Below are 21,567 nucleotides of genomic sequence, written 5' to 3'. Positions count from 1 at the left end.
CTGGAGTACAATGGCACACTCACAGTTCACTGCAGCCTAGACCTCTCCAGGTCAAGTGATCCTCCCACCTCAGTCTCCCTAAGTAGTTGGCAGTACAGACGAGCACCACCATGCCCGGCTAATTTTTGTATTTTTTTGTGGAGACGAGGGACAGGGTTTCAACATGTTGCCCAGGCTGGTCTGGAACTCCTGGTCTCAAGGGATCCACCCACCTCAGCCGCCCAAAGCCACTGTGCCTGCCCTGGCCTGGAGTTTTCTTGTAAGAAGTGGTGTGTGTGTGTGTGTGTGTGTGTGTGTGTGTGTGTGTGTGTGGAGAGAGAGAGAGAGAAGAGGGGGGAGGCTTAACCAAAGATTCTGAGTACTATGATAAATACAGAGATACTCAAATTTTCTTCTTGAGTTTTGAGTTTGTGTCTTTTAAGGAATTTGTCCATTTCACCTATGTTTATTGGCATAAAAATGTTCATAATGTTCTTTTAATATCCTTGTCCTTCTAATGACTAAATTTCATAGTGATGAAACCTTTTTAATTCCTGATACTGATAATATGTTTATTTTATCAGTCTGAGTAGAGGGTTTATCAATTATATTGCTGTTTTTAAAAAAACAACTTTTGGTTGCATTTATTTCCTTCCATTTATTTCATCCCATTTATTGCTACTATTTATTATTTCATTCATTTTGCTTGCTTTGGTTTCAATATGCTGGCGGTTTTTTTCTAGTTACTTAAGACAAAAGTTTATTGAATTGAGTTCTTTCTTTTTAATGTAACCAGGTACTATTACAAATTTTAATGTTTTCATTTTAATTTAATTGAAAGTATTTTCTAATTTTCCTGTGATTTTTCCTGATTCATAGGTTAGTTACAAGTATGATTCTTAATCTTCAAAATTAGAGTTTTTCAGTTATCTATTTTTTTATTTCTAGTTTAATGCCATTATGATCAGACTATATACTTTGTACGATTTAAGCCCTTTTAAAGTTGATGACGTTTGTTTTATGGCTCGGAATGTGGTCTCGCTTAGTGAATGTTTCATGTGCACTTGCCAAGAGTGTGTATTCTGCTATTGTTGGGTTGGTCACCTATAAACGTCAATTAGGTCAAGTCGGTTAATAGGGCTTTCCAAGTTTTCCATATCCACACTAATTTTCTGTCTACTCGTTCCATCAGTTACAGAGAACATTCATTGTTGAACTTGCCTGCCTCACAGTCCGTGGACAAAAGGCATCCTGAATTCTAACAAGAGTTGCTGGCCCCAGAGCGGGAAGAGGGGACGGCGCGACTGTAGGTGTGAACGAGGCACTCACTTCGCACTCACTGGAGTAAATCTCTTCCCTTTAGCCAGAGGATAAACCCGTAGTCCTTAAATCTTCCTCTCCTCCGCCTCAGCAGCAGTTCCGTTTTTTTTTTTTTTACCAGGCCCCTCCTTCCAGTCGAACGCACCAATTAAAGGTACAAAAAAAAAAAAAGTTTATCTGTACCTTGTCCTGGGTTGACTGACTCTCGCGAGAATTCGTGGAGCTCCGACTGTTTCCGCGCAGATATCGCGAGGCGATTGGTAGCCGGGGGAGGGCTGCGCCGTGGCCCTGCCTTTCCGGAGCGCGGGCGCGCGGTGGCGGGAATTTCGCCTGTTTGCGGTTTAGACCCCACAGATTTCCTAGTGGTGGTCTTGGTCACAGGAGGTAGATTTCGGGAGCTGGAAGTGTGAGCAGGTACGACAGGCACCTCGGGTAACCGACGCACCGGGTCCTTACTGCAGCCGGGTGTGCGGGATACCGGCACCCAGCCTTCTCCGCCCGAGTGCTGCCGGGCATGGGCCTGGTGGGTCTCGCCTCCTCCTTGGACGGTTGAGGTTGGCTCTAGGGACTGGTTTCCTGGTTTTCACCCCGAGCCGGGGAGGGAGCGTTCTCCACCTTGCTGCTGGGAAACGGGCGGAGAGTGGTTTAGAAACCTGGCGGAGGGCGAAGTTCTAGGCGAGCCCGGGACGCTCTGTCCTGCAGACATTTCTTTGCTTTTCGCCTTGTCCTGGGCTGCACAGTCCGATCTAGTGGGCAGATTTCGAAGTCCCTGCCACAGCCAGTTGGTTATGCATTTTGTCTTAAGTTCTGACAGCCTTGAGGGGCGGAGCGGTAGGGGAGGATTGGAAATTTGGCTTCTGGGTTTGTTCGTTTTTCCTTCCTGCTGGCGGACGTCCTGGGAAGTTTCTGAAGTAACCCCCAGTCTCTCGGCCCCCACCTGCAGGAATTTCTTCACACCTTCTCTGGAGCCCTTAATGATACGACGAACCCCAAACATTTCAGAACATGAAGTAAACAATGGAGAACTGTTCTGCTGCATCGACGTTCCTGACTGACAGTTTAGAGCTGGAGCTGGGGACAGAATGGTGCAAACCTCCTTACTTTTCTTGTGCTGTTGACAACAGAGGAGGAGGAAAACATTTTTCTGGAGAATCGTACCTCTGCAGCGGAGCCCTTAAGCGGTAGGTAAAGCTCAGAGACATTTTCCCTCATCTGATTATTCGCCAGTTTTTTAGGAATGTTAGTTATTTCAGCCCATTAAACTTGGGTGTTCACCAAATCATGTTTTATAAATCAGCTTAGTATATCATAAGGGTACAAATGATTATCAGTTCTGCTGCTGGCTTCTTGGTAAGGGCATATCTAAAGCATTTGGGGTATTAGGGAAAACTTCCTTGGTAACTGATATGCCTTTACTGTAGGGAGCTGGGCGCTAATTTTTCTTTTACTTAAAGTGAATTCCTAACTATCTGAGCCTTTTGAAATAGTATTTCCTTCTAAAGAGTGTGATAATATTCTAGAGCTTTCCAGTAATTTTTAAGAAAGACAAACATTTTTTATTGCCCCGTTCCTTTTAATCCTACCTATTTTGCTTCGGGCAGGTACATACATATTACAGTAAAACTGCTGTTCTTGAAATATTTTGGTAGTACCTGCTGAGGCAGTTTCAGTCAGGAAACTGTTTTTGTTGACTTTATAGTTGTACGTTGTGAGAGACCTTAAATAGAATACCCAACTTCATTAATTGGATACTGTTCTCCAGACATGGCTCAGAGTAACTGTTAGCAGTTTCAACAATTAAATGTACCCTCGCAGGATAAAATTCTGCAACTGAAGACTGCTGGTGAAGACAGGCAGAAATATGTGTTTTAGAATCCGTGTTGATTTTTCCTCTTAACTTACATTACACTTTAGTCGTACATTTTATCAATATAGAAGATTGACATTTTAATACAGTCTAGCTATTGTAATCTTGAATGTGTAAAGTACGAAGGCATTTTCTGACTTTTTATACATGTCATGTATAATATGGATTCAAATAATGTAAAGGTATGGTACTTAGTTTACTTTTTATGGGATTAAAACATAATTTTCATTTCAGATTGATTTTGAATCTTGATCCGTTACCAACTAATTTTGAAGAAGACACCTTAGAAATATTTGGCATTCAGTGGGTTACTGAAACAGCATTAGTGAATTCATCTAGAGAGCTCTTTCATTTATTCAGGTATTTCTTCGTTTTAACTTTCTGTGAGTGTAGGTGTTGTTCACTGGTGTAAATTACATTGTTGGGTGGCTTCTAATACTGATACTATAAAAGACCAGGAGAATTGTGCAGGTTGCTCACTTGATTATCTTACCAGTAAGATATCAAGCAGCAACACCTGATGAGTAATGGTTTTAATGAGTTGTGTTTTATTTTCAGAATCTTTATTCTTGGCATTTGACATCATGCATTGAGAAATATTTAAGGCTTTGAACTATGATTTTGGAAGAAAATTAAAATACTTTTGTTGTTCAATAGCCATAGTGTTTCAGTGATCTTTAGAGTATGATCTTTCCAAATAAATTGTTTAGATTGTGTAATAGAAATATTAATTTTCTATTTGGACAACATTTAAAATTTTTTTAATGAAAAAATTTAAGCATACACAAAATAATATAATGAACATCCATATACCCTCCTTCAGTTGCAGTAAACAACAACTTTTTATTACATTTCCTTCATATGTCTTGTCTCCTCTTCTTTTGACTTAAGTATTTGTAAGCAAATCCTAGGCATCATGTCATTTCACCCATAAATACTTGAGTATGAATTTCTTAAAATACAGGCTTTTAAAACGATGAGTACGGCTAGGCACGGTGGCTCATGCTTGTAATCCCAGCATTTTGGGAGGCCAAGGCAGGCAGACCACGAGGTTGAGAGTTTGAGACCAGCCTGACCAACATGGTGAAACCCCTTCCCTACTAAAAATACAAAAATTACCCAGGCGTTGTGGTGCACACCTGTAGTCCCAGCTACCCGGGAGGCTGAGGCAGGAGAATTGTTGGAACCTGGGAGACGAAGGCTGCGGTGATTCGAGATTGCCCACTGCACTCCAGCCTGAGCGACAGAGCAAGACTCTTGTCTCAAAAAATATCTCTATTAATAAAAATTAAAGTTCTTCATTATCACTTAAGACACAATTCATATTCAGATTTTAGGTAATTTTAAACAGGAGTCAGTTATTGAAACCAAATTATTCCAAAACATAGTAAAAATCTCTGTGATACATTTAAAGGAAAATGGAGAGGTGGAAGGAATTCTTCCACTATCATCCCATGAAACCTTTTGAAGAGACTTAACTGTATCTATGCCACGTCATACGTTTTATTGAGAGAACAGGCTAAGTGAGCGAGGCTTTAGGACATAGGTTATAAATGTGGGTTAATTTCTAAAGAGTTTGAAATCAACTAGGAAGAATAGCAAGAAATTACTATCAGGAATTAAGATGGAACATCATAAAACAGCTTTCCCTGATAACTTTAGTCTACATTATTCCTTTGTTGGACTTCCATTGTTTAACTGATACAGTTTAAAATTTTATTATGTAACTGTTAACCTAGAATGTTTTATGTATCTTAAACTTCCTTTTTTTTTTTTTTTGTGAGACAGAGTCTTGCACTGTCACCTAGGCTGGAGTGCAATGGCGCTTCTTTGCCTCAGCTTCCCAAGCAGCTGGGATTACAGGGGCCCGCCACCACGCCCGGCTAATTTTGTGTATTTTAGTAGAGATGGAGTCTCACCATGCTGGCCAGACTGGTCTTGAATTCCTGACCTCAGGTGATCCACCTGCCTTGGCCTCCCAAAGTGCTAGGATTACAGGCGTAAGCCACTGCACTCCGTCTTAAACTTCTTAAAGATGTAAACAGTATCTTGCTGATGGTGAAGTCTGTGGTATTTGAAATAATTTTTGAGATATATGCAGTCTTTAATAGATACTTTTGGAAGGTCGGGCAAGGATGTATTTTATCTTTTCTTAAAGTTTTCATTACCTGAAGCTGATCCTTTAATTAACAGTCACAAGGTATTAATCATCATCCCCAAATAAAAGAGGTATTGAAGCTGTGTAATAGATTTGGAAACATTATCCATGTAATTGTTACATGCTTCATAAAGTGTTCTAAAATTAACTCTCACCTTACATTTTTAAAATTAGGCAACAGCTATACAACTTGGAAACCTTGTTACAGTCCAGTTGTGATTTTGGTAAGTTTAAAGTGTGTTTAATGGCAAAAGGGAATGGTGCTGCATTATAGTGAGTTGCATATGGGTCCATGATGGTGTAATTGGGATATCATGATAATAAGGAGGAAGCATTAGGCCAGAAGTTTATGAACTTAGTATGCAGAAAAAGTATAACTTTAAATTTTGTTGTACCTGAGATATATAGTATTTTCCCAAATCTGTAGATTTTAAAGGTAAAACCAACTTAAGGAAGCTAAACTTCTCTGAAGAAAATTAGTACTTGTTTTGGAGGTAGGGAGTGGGATAGAGAACTTAAATAAGAACTAAAAAGTGTCAGACCTCATGCTCTCTTCTTGATTTTCTTCTCTGCTTTTTTGTTTCCTTTTGGTGTTTAATGGATTACTGATTTCTTTTTTTTTTTTTTTTTTTTTTTTTTTTTTTTTTTCTTTTGATGAGGAGTTCCACTCTTTTGTCGAGGCGGAGTGCAAGAGTACGATCTCACCTCGCTGCAACCTCTGCCACCCGAGTTCAAGTGATTCTCCTGCCTCAGCCTCCCGAGTAGCTGGGATTATAGGCACCCGCCACCACCCCCAGCTAATTTTTGCATTTTTAGTAGAGATGGGATTTCACCGTTTTGGCCAGGCTGATTTCAAACTCCTGACCTCAGGTGATCTGCCCACCGTGGCCTCCTGAAGTGCTAGGATTACAGGCATGAGCCACAGTTTGTACAGTTAAGGTAGTAAAGGGAATTGAAGGTCAGTGTGTTTTAGTGCAGGCTGCTTCTCCTTTCTAGTAATTTTGGTGCAGTGCAGTGTTTAGAATCATGGCCTTGTCACCCTGGCTTCCAACCCTAGCTAATTGTGGGTCTTATGCCAAGTAATAGTTGTAACTTTGTTGAGCATGTTAAATGCTTAATACAGTGTCTATCATTAGTGATGCCTAGCAACCAAAGACTACCTGGAACACTTCTGGTCAAACAGAAGTTTATTAGATTATGAAAAAAGGAGAAATACAGATTATGAGGAAAAGCTGGGGCTTGTCAGTAAGAGGGAGTAGGAAGGGACTTGTGATATGTTTAGTAATTTTGGGTAGGGCTTAAGGGGGATAAGGCTATTTTCTGGATTGGATGCTGTTAATTAGCAGGGGCAATTTGAAGAGTGGGTATTTTAATTTTTATCTAGGAGGTGAGACAAAGGGAGGGTCCTAATTAGTAAAGAAGTATTGTCCTGGTCACTGGAAGAGGGAGGATGTGTTTTTTTTTTTTTCTTTTTTGTGTGTGTGTTTTGTTTGGGGTGTGTGTGATTTCATAGTGCCATGTTTTGTATTCAGACATGGTTACAGAGGTTTTGTTTTTGTCTTGTTTCACTATAATGAGTGGCCCTGTATCATTATTATTTATTATTATTATTTTTTTTTGAGATGGAGTCTCGCTCTGTCACCCAGGCTGGAGTGCAGTGGCATGATTTTGGCCCCCTGCCACCTCTGGCCCCCCGGGTTCAAGCAATTCTCCCTCCTCAGCCTCCTGAGTGCTAGGATTACAGGTGCACGCCACCACACCTGGATAATTTTTTGTATTTTTGGTAGAGATGGGGTTTCACCATGTTGGTCAGGCTGGTCTCGAACTCCTGACCTTGTGATCCGCCTGCCTCGGCCTCCCAAAGTGCTGGAATTACAGGTGTGAGCCACCACACCTGGACTATGTTTTACAAAAATTGTTTATTTTCAGTAGGGAATACCATGGCCTAGCTGTTAGCTATCAGCTTTTAGGCTGTTTTATATGTTTTGTTTTCTTAGTATGTTATGTGATTTGTAAATGTTAAGTATTATTGTTTCATTATCATCTGATGAGTTCCTGGTTCGTGCTGGGTACTGTGCAAGGTACTGATGAATCAAAGAGGAAAAATATGCTGCTGATGAGTTTGCAGTTGTGTAGACAGTAAGACATGCAAGCATATGTCAGCTTGGTAAATGAAACAGTACTGTGATAAAGGAATGTACAAGCTGCTGTGGGAGCCAAGGGCTTTGTCTGTGCGCTCATCACTAAATGATGCCAGATCTGGGTCTTCATAGATGGGAAGGAATTAGCTAGGCAGAAGATTCGGGAAAAGGTTTTCGGACAGGAAGAATTCCAGGCAGGAAAAAAAGAAAAAAAAAATGTATAAACAAAGACGTGATGTGTGTAAAAACATAAAAGTTTAGAGAGCATGGAGTAAATATTAATTACATATGGTTGGATCAGAATGTCTGTGAGTGATGAATTTGGAAGGGATGAAAGCAGAGTTGGCTTTGTAAACCATGACAAAGAGTCTGATTTTTATTTTGGAACTCCTGGGGAACCACTAAAAGATTGTAGTGGAAAGAACCGGAATACCTTTACATAGAATGACTTACGTAAATTGGGTTCATGGAAGGCATTTATTATGATAGATTATTATTATTACACTTATTAACCCAACCACTGCAGTGGACTATTTGTTAAGATGGTTGTTACACTGACATTTTGGCTGTTTTTGTTGCTTAAAAAAACTTTTAATGATAGATTTTGGACACAAGTTAGTAGTGTTAAATATTATCTGTACATGAACTTGTTCCTGCCATGTAGCTGTGTTCATTAACTTGTGTAGCTACTCTTGGCCCTCAGCCATCCCAAGAAGTCCCTGTGTAGGGTTACTTAGTTACTTACTGCCAGATGAGTATAGTTCTTGTTCTAATCGTTATGCTTCCAGGGTTAATTTCCAGTTGAGGCAGAATAACATACATAATAACATATGTTTTGCTGATAGCTGTTTTTTTTCCCCTCATTCTCTCTGTCTCGAGACAGGGTCTCACTCTGTCGCCCAGGCTGGAGTGCAGTGGTGTGATCATGACTCATTGCAGCCTTGACCTCCTGGGCTCAAGCAGATCCTCCCATCTCAGCTTCCCAGGTAGCTGAGACTACAGGCTCACACCACCATGCCTGGCTAATTTTTTAATTTTTTGTAGAGATAGGGTCTCACTACGTTGCCAAGACTGGTCTCAAACTTCTGGGCTCAAGTGATCCTCCCGCCCTGGCCTCCCAAAGTGCTAGCATTATAGATATCAGCCACCACACTCAGCCAAGAGCTATTCTTAAATATGGTTGTTGGTGTTACCCTGTCTCAGCTATTGTGTTTGTTTTTGTCTCTAGACATTCCTTACGGATTTTTTTAAATGTCTTCCATTTCTGACTACATGCTTGTTTTCATCCATCTTGAATATATGGAGTGTATATTATAACCAATGTTTTTAACCTTGTTGCTGCTGTTAATAATTCTTTTTTTTTTTTTTTGAAGTGGAATCTCGCTCTGTCACCAGGCTGGAGTGCAGTGGCGCCATCTCGGCTTACTGCAACCTCTGACTCCCTGGTTCAAGTGATTTTCCTGCCTCAGCCTCCTGTGTAGCTGGGATTACAGGCACATACCACCACACCCAGCTGATTTTTGTATTTTTAGTAGAGACGGGGTTTCATCATGTTGTCCAGGATGATCTTGATCTCCTGACCTCATGATTCACCTGCCTCAGCTTCCCAAAGTGCTGGGATTACAGGTGTGAGCCACAACGCCCAGCCAATAATTCTTTTATCACTGTCATTTCTGAAACTGTTTGTATTTATAAGTTTTTCTCCTGGTTCTGTGATGTATTTTTCTGCTTCTTTGAATATGTAGTAATGTTTCATTGTGAGATGAACATTATGGGTTTCACATCGTTGCTTTCTGGATTTTTTAAATTCCTTAAACTAGATGTTGAATTTTGTTCTGGCTCGCTATTGTGTAGTTGTAATCCAGTGGCTCTTTTTGGGGCTTGCTTTACATTTTGGTAGGACTTTTAAAAAGCAGTCTTTAATGTTAATTTAGCCTAGTAAATTAGCCTAGTAAGGCTTTTGAGAATTCTTTCTTATGCCTGGTCTATTATGAGATTTTTTTCATACTTGCTGGTGAGAACTTGAATTATTTCCTGGCTTGTGTACTCTTTATAGGGAATTGTTTTTTGGTGTTTTTCCCTGGCCTTGCGTAATATTTTTCATGCTTGAACAGATCAGTACTTAGTCAACTCTGAAAGGGACCCTTCTGTACCCTTCCAGAACTCTATTTTGTATAGCTTCTTTCTTCTTGGGTACTTTTGCCCTGCAAATTTGGACTTCCCGAAACTTGGATCCTATATCTCCTCATCTCAGAGTGAGTTGGACTGTATTTGGGTTCTCTTCCTCATATTGCAGCCTGGAGACTGCCTCTAGGTGGGGAGCTGGTGTAGTTGTAGGGCTCAGTTTCTCTCTGGGAGAGCAATCTTATATTGTCTTGTGTCCAGAGCCTGAAAACTTGCTTGATGTAATTTTTATGGTTTTCAGTTTTACAGTGGGAGATGGAGCAATCTGATTATTTTACTCCATCTTACCTGGATGCAGATGTTCATTGCAGTTATTTTTAAGAGAGTACTGCCTTTATGGGCTGGGAATTATGAAAATTGCAATGATACGACTTTTTATGGGTGAAATATAGCCATAGAAATGCAGCTTAATATGGAGGTATTTACACAACTACTTCACACTTATGCTTCTGTGCTGCCAAAGTAGTGGCCATGATTGTTCATTTGAATTAAACTTCAGTTTTATGTTTAGTATGGGTGTAAATTTGTAGCCTATAATTCTCATCATGTTTTCTTTGCTTTTGTTTACTAGATTGTCTCTTACTCATTCTCTCTATAATGATTATCAGTGTTTTGCCCATGGTAACTACCTAGATAATTATTGCTGATACAAATGCTGAAGTAAGTGAGGGAAAGCTGACGTGGAGTGAGGTTGGCAGACAGACAGCAACTATTAAAAGGTCGTTCAGAACTTCATAAATTATTATTAGGAGTTTTGATTTTATTCTAAATATAGTAGGTATTCTTTCAAGAGTTTTGACTTGGGAACAAGATATATTGATACACACTTTAAGCATATTTTTTACTTGGTGTATGGGGGACAAAAGAGAGCATGGAAAGACCTGTGAAGAGTGCCATTGTGGTGTTTAAGTGCTTATAGGGGAAAGGGATAGTTTCAATGTATATTTGGTTATAAACTTAATAGGACTCTGAAAGATTAGATATGAGGTTAAAGGAAATGGAAGAATCAAGAACTACATAGGCTACTGGTGGCACCATTTAACAAAATGCTGAAAACAAGGGCAGCATGAACAGGTTTTGAAAGAAATCAAAGGATGTATTATTTGCACTGTCTGAGCAATCCAAGTATAGGTGTTAGGCAGTTTAACATGCAAGATCTGGAGTGCAAAGGAGAGATGTGGGTTGTAGATAACCCCTTTAGAGTCATTACCATTTATTATTAAAGGAACTGATGAGATCATGCATATGGGAAGAGATATACAGAGAGTAGAGAATTCAGGACTGAGTCCTGAAGAGACTATATTAATAGTAGAATTGAGGAGGAGGAGCCAATAAAAGAGAGGTAGGACAAAGGACACATGAGGAAGAAAGAAGACTGTCACAATGTGGCACCATGAAGCCAGGTGTAGCTAGTGCTACTGTGGGAGCAAGTTACTTGAGGGTAGGCACTGTCCATTAGATTGGGCAATGTGGGTTTGATTGGTGACTTTAATAAGAGCATTTTTTGAGGAGTAGTGGGGAGCAAGAACCATATGAGAATGTTTAATATAAAATGTTACAAGATAGAGAATTGCTGCTGATGTGGCTTACAACATTATTTGTCACTGCCCATGATAATTATTTGAACTATTAATATTGTCTATTTTGGTTTCAGGGAAGGTATCAACTCTGCACTGCAAAGCAGACAATATTAGACAGCAATGTGTACTATTTCTCCATTATGTTAAAGTTTTCATCTTCAGGTAGGATATCAGAGGAGTATTTTGATCACTACATGAATTTCTGTGTGTATTCATACAGACTCTGGTTGTTTATTTTATCTAATTATTTTTTAGGTATCTGAAAGTACAGAATGCTGAGAGTCATGTTCCTGTCCATCCTTATGAGGCTTTGGAGGCTCAACTTCCCTCACTGTTGATTGATGAGCTTCATGGATTACTCTTGTATATTGGACACCTATCTGAACTTCCCAGTATTAATATAGGAGCATTTGTAAATCAAAACCAGATTAAGGTTTGACTTGTTTCATTTAATTTTTAAGTTATCAGCTTTTTCTCCCCACAAGGAATATTCATTCAAGAAGGAGAGAAATTAGTCAAAATGACAGCTCTGCAACCTGACTGCCTGTGTTGAAATTCTTGCCCCCCATCCTCCTCTTATTATGTGCTCTTGGGCAAATGACATCTCTTGCCTCAGCATCGCCATCTGTGTAATTCTTATAACTTACTAGAATCATTGGGAGAATTAAATAAATTAATATACATGAAGTTATTAAAACATAGTATTCATTGAATCAGTAGCTATTCTCTTGATTTATGACAGTATAAATGTCTGAAAATTTTAAAGCAAATGAAATAATCTTTATTTTCTAAAATTTTTATCATATATTACAGTAAGATTCAAGATCAGCTTATTAAAAAAAACTTCCAAGACCACATCATTATGTGTATTCTGATTTTTGAGGCCTTTAAGATTGTTTTGACTCTGCCCCTTTTTTCCTTCCTGTGATAATCATTCCTTCTGAAGTTTGGTTTTAAAAATTTATATTGTTACCATGCCTAGCTTATAGATAAGTAATAGATTCTCCCTATGAAAATGGGAGCTTGTATGAATAGCAAATTATGGTAACTCACAGTGAGATTCCCTGAAGTCTTAACCCTTTTCATTATATTTGACTTTACCATTTTGAATAATATTTACTCTTTATGAACATATCTTTGTTAAAATATAAAAACAGCTGAGCATGGTAGCTTATGCCTGTAATCCCAACACTTTGGGTGGCTGAGGCAGGAGGAGTGCTTGAATCCAGGATTTGAGACCAGCTTGGGCAACATAGCGAGACCCCATCTCTACAAAAAATTAAAAAGTTAGCCCAGGGTGGTGGCACATACCTTGTAGTCCTAGCTACTCAGGAGTTTGAGGTGGGAGGATCATTTGAACTCAGGAGGTCGAGGCTGTGGTGAGACATGACTGCACCACTGCATTCCAGCCTGGATGACAGAGCAAGACCCTATTTCAGGAAATAAAATAAAAAAAATAGAATTAAATGTTTACATGTTTCTGTGAAATGTAGCAGAAGCAAGTTGACTTTTTTATCAGAGATCAATATATGTAATAATAAAAGCAAATAAAGTTCTAACTGAATTTACAAGTTAGTATATCTAATCCATAGAAAACAAATAGGTAATTGCTTTTAATTATGTCATTTAATAAAAAGATTCATGAATAGATTGTTGAGGGAGGGATATTTTCCTTATTAGTTTCTGTAAATTGGAATGGTTTTGTTTTCTAGTTATCCATCAAATATGTAAGGAATAAAATGAATAATTTATATAGCAGCAGAAATAAAATTTGTGCACTAGGGTCCTCAAACTAGATATTGCCTTTCATAGGCTTTTAATTAGGCAGACTTGAAAAGATAGGTTATTTGAAGCTCAGAAGACTAAATTTTTAAAGCAGGGGAACTTTATAGTCTTCAAAAAATAAAAAATCACACACTAAAATACTGTTCTTTTCTGAAACAAAAAAACATAATAGCATCTTTCAAGACTGTGTTTATATATTTGTTATAACAATCATATAAGAAATGTTTTGTTTTCATTGGTATTTCCAGTTGAGCTTCTTTTATTATTTTTTAGGAACCCTCTAGATATATATTAGTTGTTGGGAATTACGTATTGCAAATATTTTCTTTTATTTACTTTTTCATTAAGCTGACTTTCCAGGTAGATTTGAATTTTTTAGACAGTTATATTTTTCCATTTTTTGTTTTAGCTATGCTGTTAAAATATTTTGATTGTTGCTTTTATCTCTTTAATTCGTGTTATTTTTAAGTATGCACTGAGGTGAGAAGTCTTAACTTTAGTTTCTTGCAAATGCATAAATTAAAACTCTTATTTTTTATTGAATGACCCATACTTTTCCCATTGATTTGAGATGCCACATAAATTCATTTCTGTCTTCTCTGTTCTTTCTGTTTGTTATCTATTTCTGTCCCAATATGATTTTGTCAGTGTAGCATTTTATTTTGTTTGTATACCTAATAACGCAGGTCTACTCTTCATCATTCTTTCTATTTGTTTTAATGGAACACGTTACATCATTTTTTTATAGTACTTATTTTTATAGTGATGCTAAATTCTGACAGGAGGAAGGTTAGTGATAACCCAGTATAACACAGTACTTGAAAGTGCTGAGTTTTGACTCAGATAGAATTGAGTTTGAATCCTAATACATGAATTGAGAGAGAAATTTTTTCACCTCTTTTTACTTCTGTTCCTTAATGAGATGACAGTAATGTCTACATGGCAGTCTAAAGTTCTTTTGTTAAAATATTTTATAGGAGTTCCTGGGTACTCATACATTAAAAAAAATTTCCTAGCTAAATTCTAAAACAAAATTATGAAAACACGTGTTTAAAAAAATTCTTTTACTGCCTTGCAACTATAGTAGAATCAGAGGTTGGCTGGAAGGTACCTTTACTATACAAGTCTATTCCGCAGCCCCAAGGTGGGTTTGTCTTAAACCAACAGATGAAAATATTTCCTGCTTTCAAAGATCTTCAGTGAAAGAATCCTCTAATGAACAAGACAGAGGTTTTCCCTGAGCTTTTGAATAGTGGTAGGTTAATGGGTTCTTTATCCTTGTGTTTATGGAGGAGTGTTGTGACATGCTATGAAACACCTAGTAAAATATTAATTAATTCTCAATCACAGTTGATAATGTCATCCACAGCTTTTTCCACCATCATGGCATTTATTGCATCTCCACTTGGATATACATTGGCTGGTGCTAGAAATTCTTTACATGCTGGGTGAAAAATTGAGTAAGTTTATGGATTTATGATTTATATTCTTTTAAAAGCTTTTATTGCTTTTAAAATTACATAATAAGTGCTTTCTGATATTTAAAAAAAATCAAATAGTAAACAAAGTAAGAAGTAAAATTTTACTCCTTTTTTTCCAGAGATAACTACTGGGAACAGCTTGATTTATCTTTCCATATTTATATTCTATCTGTTAGTACACATATTTACATTCTATCTGTTAGTATATATATAGAAACTCATAAGTAAAATTTTGTTTTTGTTTTTAACCACAGATATGATCATACTGTTCAGTGTGATCTTTCATTTATCAGTGTTTTAGCGATCTGTTTATGTTAGTACCTATAATTCTACTTTATCCATTTAAAGGTTGCATGTTATGGTTCTACTATATTTAGCCATGTCTATTTTTAAACATTGAAATTACTTTCATTTTTTGATTTTACACATCATTTTTCACTGAACACCCTTGTGTATAGATATATATCTTTAATCTGTATACAAGTTATTCTGTAAAATATTCTTAGAAGTAGAGTGGCACGTTGTCATTTTAATATGTATATACTGCTGTTTTGCTGAATAGTAAGTCCTACTGATCTATAGACATTAACTGTAGTGTGACTTTACTTCATACTCTTGCCAGTAGTTGATGTTATCAATTATATTTTATTTTTGCCAACTAATATGTGAAAAATCAAATGGAATTTTTTTGATCTTGCAATTTCTTGGTTACGAGTGAAGTTGAACATCTTTACATTTTATTGTCTGTATTTGCTTTATTAATTACTCATTATATTTTGCAAATTTTCCTTTTTTAGTAGGAGTTTATTTATATTATGGATAAATATCCTTTATCCTTATGGATATGTTGTCCATTTATTTCTTGATCTTGCTCTTTGGCATTTTTAAGTTCCATTGGCAACTTGTCACTTAGGTTGTAAAGATGTCTATTACTCCTATACCTGCTTTTCAGTTAATAAATACATACATATATGTCTATATATGTGTATACCTACATATATTAATGCACAGAAACATACAAAGATGTACACCAGTATATAATTTCCTCTCGTGGACTCTGTATTTCACATTAATATATTCTTAGAGTAATACTTAAGTGGAGTTATTCTGATAGGTATAAATTTTGGTTATCTATTACCTTGGTTTGCCCTATTTTATGCCACAAAACCATTGCATGGGGTCAGTTTATCAGTATTTGTTAAAAGAATAATGTTTTAAAGGCTTTGTTGATTAGAAATGTGGATGCAGGTTTTATGTTGTTCTCTCTTTTTTTTTAAAGTTGTGTTGCATTAATGCTTTTCAAAGATAGACTTACTAGGAAAAGAGAAGTTTATTAGATGTTACTTGGAAGAATTAGAAACTTTTGGGTCGCGCGAGGTGGCTCACGCCTGTAATTCCAGCACTTTGGGAGGCCAAGGTGGGCAGATCACAAGGTCAGGAGATCGAGACCATCCTGGCTAACACGGTGAAACCCGGTCTCTACTAAAAATACGAAAGCAAAATTAGCCATGCGTGGTGGCGGGCTCCTATAGTCCCAGCTACTCCGGAGGCTGAGGCGGGAGAATGGCATGAACCTGGGAGGCGGAGCTTGCAGTTAGCTGAGATCGTGCCACTGCACTCCAGCCTGGGCGACAGTGAGACCCCGTCTCAAAAAAAAGAGACTTTTGAAGATAATGTTTATCAGTGCTCATATGAGAAGGTTGTCCTCAAATTCGCATTTTATTTGCAAAAAATATTAAAAACTGTATGTTTTAGTTTTGTTATAATTTAAAGATGTACAGTTACTTTTTCCTTTATGATTTAGTAAAATCTGTATTTTAAAACTATTTTTATTACATTTCAGAACAAGTTGTATATGGTCATCAGTTTATGAATCTGGCAAGTGACAGTTTAACCAATGTCAGCCTGTTTGAAGAATATTGTGAAACTCTGCTTTGTGATTTAATAAGCCTGTCACTCAACAGGTATGACAAGGTAATGCTTTAAGAGTTTGTTTGTATTTTTGAGACTTAAAGACAATATATTCCGTCCTTAATGCATGTCGTTTAATATGTAAGAATTTAATCTAAAATGGTTTATATGTTCTAATTTTATATTTAGTTGCTATTATCTGGGACCTGAAAGGGAAAACAATTTTTATTTAAACATCTAAAACAGGCTGGAGTTGGTATTTTAGAGCTTTTCTTTTCTTTCTTTCTTTTTTAACCTTTCTCTTTGACTTAGCCTTCTGCCACTTTCAATTTATATATCTGCCTTTTGTTTTCTAATCCCCTGGTCATTTTTGATGTTTTCAAATCATTAAATTTATGTATGTTTCTTCATGAATCTTATTTTCTGCCCCACTGGCCACTCTATTACTTTTCAGGGGTTTTTTTTTCTTTTTCCCATTTAGAAATGCTTTAGAAATTACTTAACTCANNNNTTTTTTTTTTTTTTTTAAGAAAAACAGCCTTTTCTATTTTTACAAAAATAAATAAATGATGTTTACCGAAATCATTGGAAGCCTAATTTCTATCCAAATAGTAGAGGCCAGCTCTTTAATAATGTATTGTATTGCTGTTACATAATAATAAAATAAATGCTTACTTAAAGTTACTTGACACGTTTTAAGAGAGGATTTTCTTGCTTGTTTTCATAAAAGGTCTCAAATCATGGGTGAAATTATGTGTTTTTATTAAATTGTGTTTATCATAGAGCATTTAATGGAGATAGTGATTTAAAGGTGCTACAGAGCATGTTCATTTTTAAGTAGTGGAAATGTTTAGAGTATTATCTGTTATTTTAGATTACAAGCATGAAGACTATTTTTGGGAAATCAAGATTTAGGGAAAAGGAATTTTATAATTTTTCAAAATTTAGATTTTTTATGCATTATCAATATTTTTACAATGTAGTGTGTATGTGTATTAGTGGACTAACCAGATATGATAGACTGATAACTTTTAAATATTTATTTTTGATAATTGACAAAATTATATATATTTATCGTATTCATCATGTTTTGATATGTGTATACATTATAGAATGGCTAAATATAGCCAATTAGCATATATGTTATCTCACATTCTTATTTTTTTGTGTGAGAACACTTAAAATCCATGCTTTTAGTGATTTTCAAGAACACAATATAGTACATTGTTTTTAACTATAGTCATCATCATGTTGAGCTTATTCCTCTTATCTAACTGAAATTTTGTATGCTTTTATCAACATCTACCCCGCCTGCCTCCTAATCCTCCTCACAGCCCTTGGTAAGGATCATTCTACTCTGCTTCTATGAGTTCAGCTTTTTTTAGATTCCACATATAAGTGAGATTGTGTGTTATTTGTCTTTCTGTGCCTGGCTTATTTCACTTAATACAATGTCCTCCATGTTCATCTATATTGTTGCAGATGACAGTATTTCCTTCTTCTCAAGACTGAATAGTAGGGTCATGCACTGTGTAACAAAGTTTTAGTCAGTGACAGACCACATATGCAAGGTGGCTATACCACATAGCCTAGGTGTGCAGTAGTAGTCTGAAAAAGTTTAAGTACAATAAATCATGTTAGCCTAAAGACACACTTCTCAGAACATGTCCTGCTGTTAAGTGACACGTGACTGTATTCCATTGTGTATATAAATCACATTTTCTTTATGCATTCATCTGTTGATGGGCAATTTGGCTGATTTCATGTCTTGGCTCTTGTAAATAATGCTGCAGTGAACATGGGAATGCAGATATCTCTTGAACATACTAATTTCATTTTCTTTGCAAATATACCTAGTAGGATTGCTGGATCATGTGGTAGTTCTGTTTTTAATTTTGTGAGGAACTTGCATACTGTATTATATGATGACTGTACCAATTTACATTCTCACCACACTGTGCAAGGGTTTTCTTGTCACCACTTCCTCTCTGGCACTTGTTATCTTCTGTCTTTTTGGTAATAGCCATTATAACAAGTTTCAGGTGATGTCTCACCAAGTTTTAATTTGCGTTTCCATAATGAGTAGTGATGTTGAGCATTTTTCATATACTGCTTGGCCATTTGTATGTCTTCTTATGTCAACCAGGCGTGGTGGCTCACGCCTGTAATCCCAGCACTTTGGGAGGCTGAGGCAGGCAGATCACGAGGTCAGGAGATCGAGACCATCCTGGTTAACACGGTGAAACCCTGTCTCTACTAAAAATACAAAAAATCAGCCGGGCATGGTGGCACATGCCTGTAATCCCAGCTACTTAGGAGGCTGAGGCGGGATAATTGCTTGAATCCAGGAGGGGCAGGTTGCAGTGAGCCAATATTGTGCCACTGCACTCCAGCTTGGCGATAGAACGAGACTCGGTCTCAAAAAAAAGAAAATATCTATTTATATTTTTTGCCGATTTTGCAATTGGGTTGTTTTCTTGCTATTGAGTTGTTTGGATTCCTTATATATTTAAGATACTAACCCCTTATCAGATGTAGCTTTGCAAATATTTTCTTCCATTCTCGAGATTTTCCCTTCATTCCATTGATTTTTTTTTTCCCTTTGCTATGCAGATATTTCCTTTTTATTTTGACATAATCCCATTTGTTCATTTTCGTGGCCTGTGCTTTTTTGGGGTCATATCCTAGAAATCATTTACCAGACCATTGTCATATAGCTTTTCCCCTATGTTTTCTTCTAGTTTTATAGTTTCAGGTCTTACATTTAAGTCTTTATTTTTAATCGATTTTTCTATATGGTGTGAAACATGGGCCTAAATTCATTCTGTGTGTGGATATCCAGTTGTCCCAACCTGTTTATTGAAGAAGCTGTCCTTTCCCCATGTTATGTTCTTTTCATCATTGTCAAAAATCAGTTCTATTTTGTTCTGTGTCTGTTTGTATGCTAGCAGCACACTGTTTTGATTACTATAGCTTTGTAGTATATTTTGAAGTCAGGTAGTGTCATGCCTCGAGCTTTGTTCTTTTTGCTAAAGATTGCTTGGTCTGTTCAGGACCTTTTGTGATTTCCTACCAATTTTAGGATTGTTTTTTCTATTTCTGTAAAAATGTGTCATTAAATATTTTGGTAGGGATTTCATTGAATCTGTAGGTCACTTTGGGTAGTATGAACATTTTAATAATATTTCTTCCAATCCATGACCACAAGATATTTTTTCTACTTATATGGGTTGTATTCAGTTTCTTTCATCAGTGTTTTATATTTTTCAGTGTATAGGCCTTTCGCTCTTTGGTTAAATTTATCCCTAAGTATTTTTGTTTTTGTGGGTATATACTATATATGGGATTGTTTTATTGATTTTTTTTTTGGGTTGTGTGTTGTTATTGTATAGAAATGCTATGGTATTTTGTATGTTGATTTTTGTATCCTGCAACTTTACTGCATTTATTTATTTGAATAATTTTTGATGATGTCTTTAGAGGTTTTATATATAAGATCATGTTATCTACAAACAGCAACAATTTTATCTTATATCTTTCTGTTTAGATGCCTTTTATTTCTTTTGCTTAATTGCTGTGGCTAGGATTTCTATTAATATCCTAATACTTTTTTTTTACTTTGTATTAGGTTAGAAATGTGTACATAACTTATGTAAAATATTGCATCTATTATGAATTTAAGAAGCCTAGCTATATTTGCAAATATAATGTACATTCTGTGCATTATCTAGGGCTGTTGAGGATTTTTTTGTTTAAAAAAGGTAAATAATTTAGAAATTACTTAATCTTTATAAATCTCTAATAGCTGTATTTATTCTGTCTTACAAAATTTTTACTGTGTTTACAGTGAATCAGAATTTATTTTCTAATCTTTTAATTAGAAGTCTTTTGTTGTTGTAGATGACTCAGAGCAAAATAAGCAAACTGGCTCTGAGGTATAACCTAGCCCATTACCTATTTCTGTAAATGTCGTTTTGCTGGGATATAACCTGGTCCATTTCTCTTACCGGTTATCTGTGGCTGTTGTACTGAAATGGCAGAGTTCAGTAGTTGTGACAGAGACTATATTGCCAACAGACTCTTAAAAATGTCCTATCTAGCCCTTTATAGAAAAGGTTTGCTGACCACGGGACTAGATGATTAAAAGGTTTTTTTTTTAAGTTGAAATCAAATTAATCTATACTTTTTGTTTTAAAATGGAAATTTATCTCAAAATTAAACGAAATTGCACATTTTCAATAAATTTATCTAATTGAGAATACATTCTTAGTCATCTAAATCATTCTTTTAAAAGTATTTGAAAGATATATGGCATTTAAAATTCTGCTGCTGTCTTATAAATAACACATTTTGGTTATTTTCTATAGGTGAGGCCTTCTGAATCATTAATGAGTGACCAGTGTCCATGTTTATGCATTAAAGAATTATGGGTTCTACTTATTCATCTTCTAGACCACAGAAGTAAATGGTCTGTCTCAGAAGTAAGTTGGAAAATTGGTATGTTAGTTATTGTTACTAACCTTTATATTGATTTAATCCAGTGGTTTTGACTGAGAAAAATCTTAGCTTCCTTTTTTATAATAAGGCAATAATAACCACCAAATAGAGCAATAACTGAGTACTGAATATCTACTTTATTTTAACCCTAATTATTTTAGCCCCAAGTTAGTAATATGAAAAATCTAAGAGCAGTACAAGGTTCAACTCTTTTCTTTTTTTCAAGTTTTGTTGTTGTTCTATCAGAAATCTTTTAGACTAAGGTATTTACTACCCATTAGTAACCTAGAAAACATTTTAGTCAGGAAATGTGGCAGTTTTAGAAGATATGTGGAGAAATAAAACAGGTTTCTATTACTCAATTTTATCTTATTTCAAGGAGGGAGGAAGAGAAGCAGGAAAGGGAAGATGAGAAACTTACTTTCACTTCATTTTCAGTCATGTCTTCAGAACAGGGCTTTATTTTGTTTCAAGTACTGTAGGTTATCGAAAAAGAGAAGTATCCCTAGGTAGAAGTAATTGAAACAGTCTCTTGTAAAACAATATCAAAAATGGTTTATGTTATATGAAAGGGTACTTTTGATTTTTCATGGATTTAAAAATTTCCCAATTTTCTGTAATTTGGGGTTTAGGTGCTGTTTTTTTTTTTTTTTTTTTTTTTTTT

The 21,567-nt window shown here is 36.1% G+C and overlaps 1 protein-coding gene across 4 annotated transcripts in view; it reads left to right on the top strand.

The window, feature by feature from the left end:
* Positions 1 to 1,532: 1,532 nt before the first annotated feature.
* MMS22L (MMS22 like, DNA repair protein) overlaps positions 1,533 to 21,567 on the top strand; it is a 167,556-nt gene continuing 147,521 nt past the window's right edge. For all 4 annotated transcript variants that reach the window (XM_017886760.1, XM_017886761.1, XM_017886759.1 and 1 more), the window contains exons 1-9: positions 1,533 to 1,713; positions 2,243 to 2,480; positions 3,401 to 3,526; positions 5,499 to 5,548; positions 11,304 to 11,391; positions 11,485 to 11,662; positions 14,384 to 14,474; positions 16,339 to 16,469; positions 20,774 to 20,887. In XM_017886760.1, the coding sequence (XP_017742249.1) occupies positions 2,317 to 2,480; positions 3,401 to 3,526; positions 5,499 to 5,548; positions 11,304 to 11,391; positions 11,485 to 11,662; positions 14,384 to 14,474; positions 16,339 to 16,469; positions 20,774 to 20,887 (942 nt within the window). In that variant the 5' untranslated portion in view covers positions 1,533 to 1,713; positions 2,243 to 2,316. The remainder of the gene's footprint in view (positions 1,714 to 2,242; positions 2,481 to 3,400; positions 3,527 to 5,498; positions 5,549 to 11,303; positions 11,392 to 11,484; positions 11,663 to 14,383; positions 14,475 to 16,338; positions 16,470 to 20,773; positions 20,888 to 21,567) is intronic.

This window comes from Rhinopithecus bieti, unplaced genomic scaffold (assembly GCF_001698545.2).
Source record: "Rhinopithecus bieti isolate Rb0 unplaced genomic scaffold, ASM169854v2 scaffold_14937, whole genome shotgun sequence".
NCBI classification, from domain to species: Eukaryota; Metazoa; Chordata; class Mammalia; order Primates; family Cercopithecidae; genus Rhinopithecus; species Rhinopithecus bieti.
Note: the sequence above shows the minus strand (reverse complement) of the source record. Positions and strands in the feature narration are given on the sequence as shown.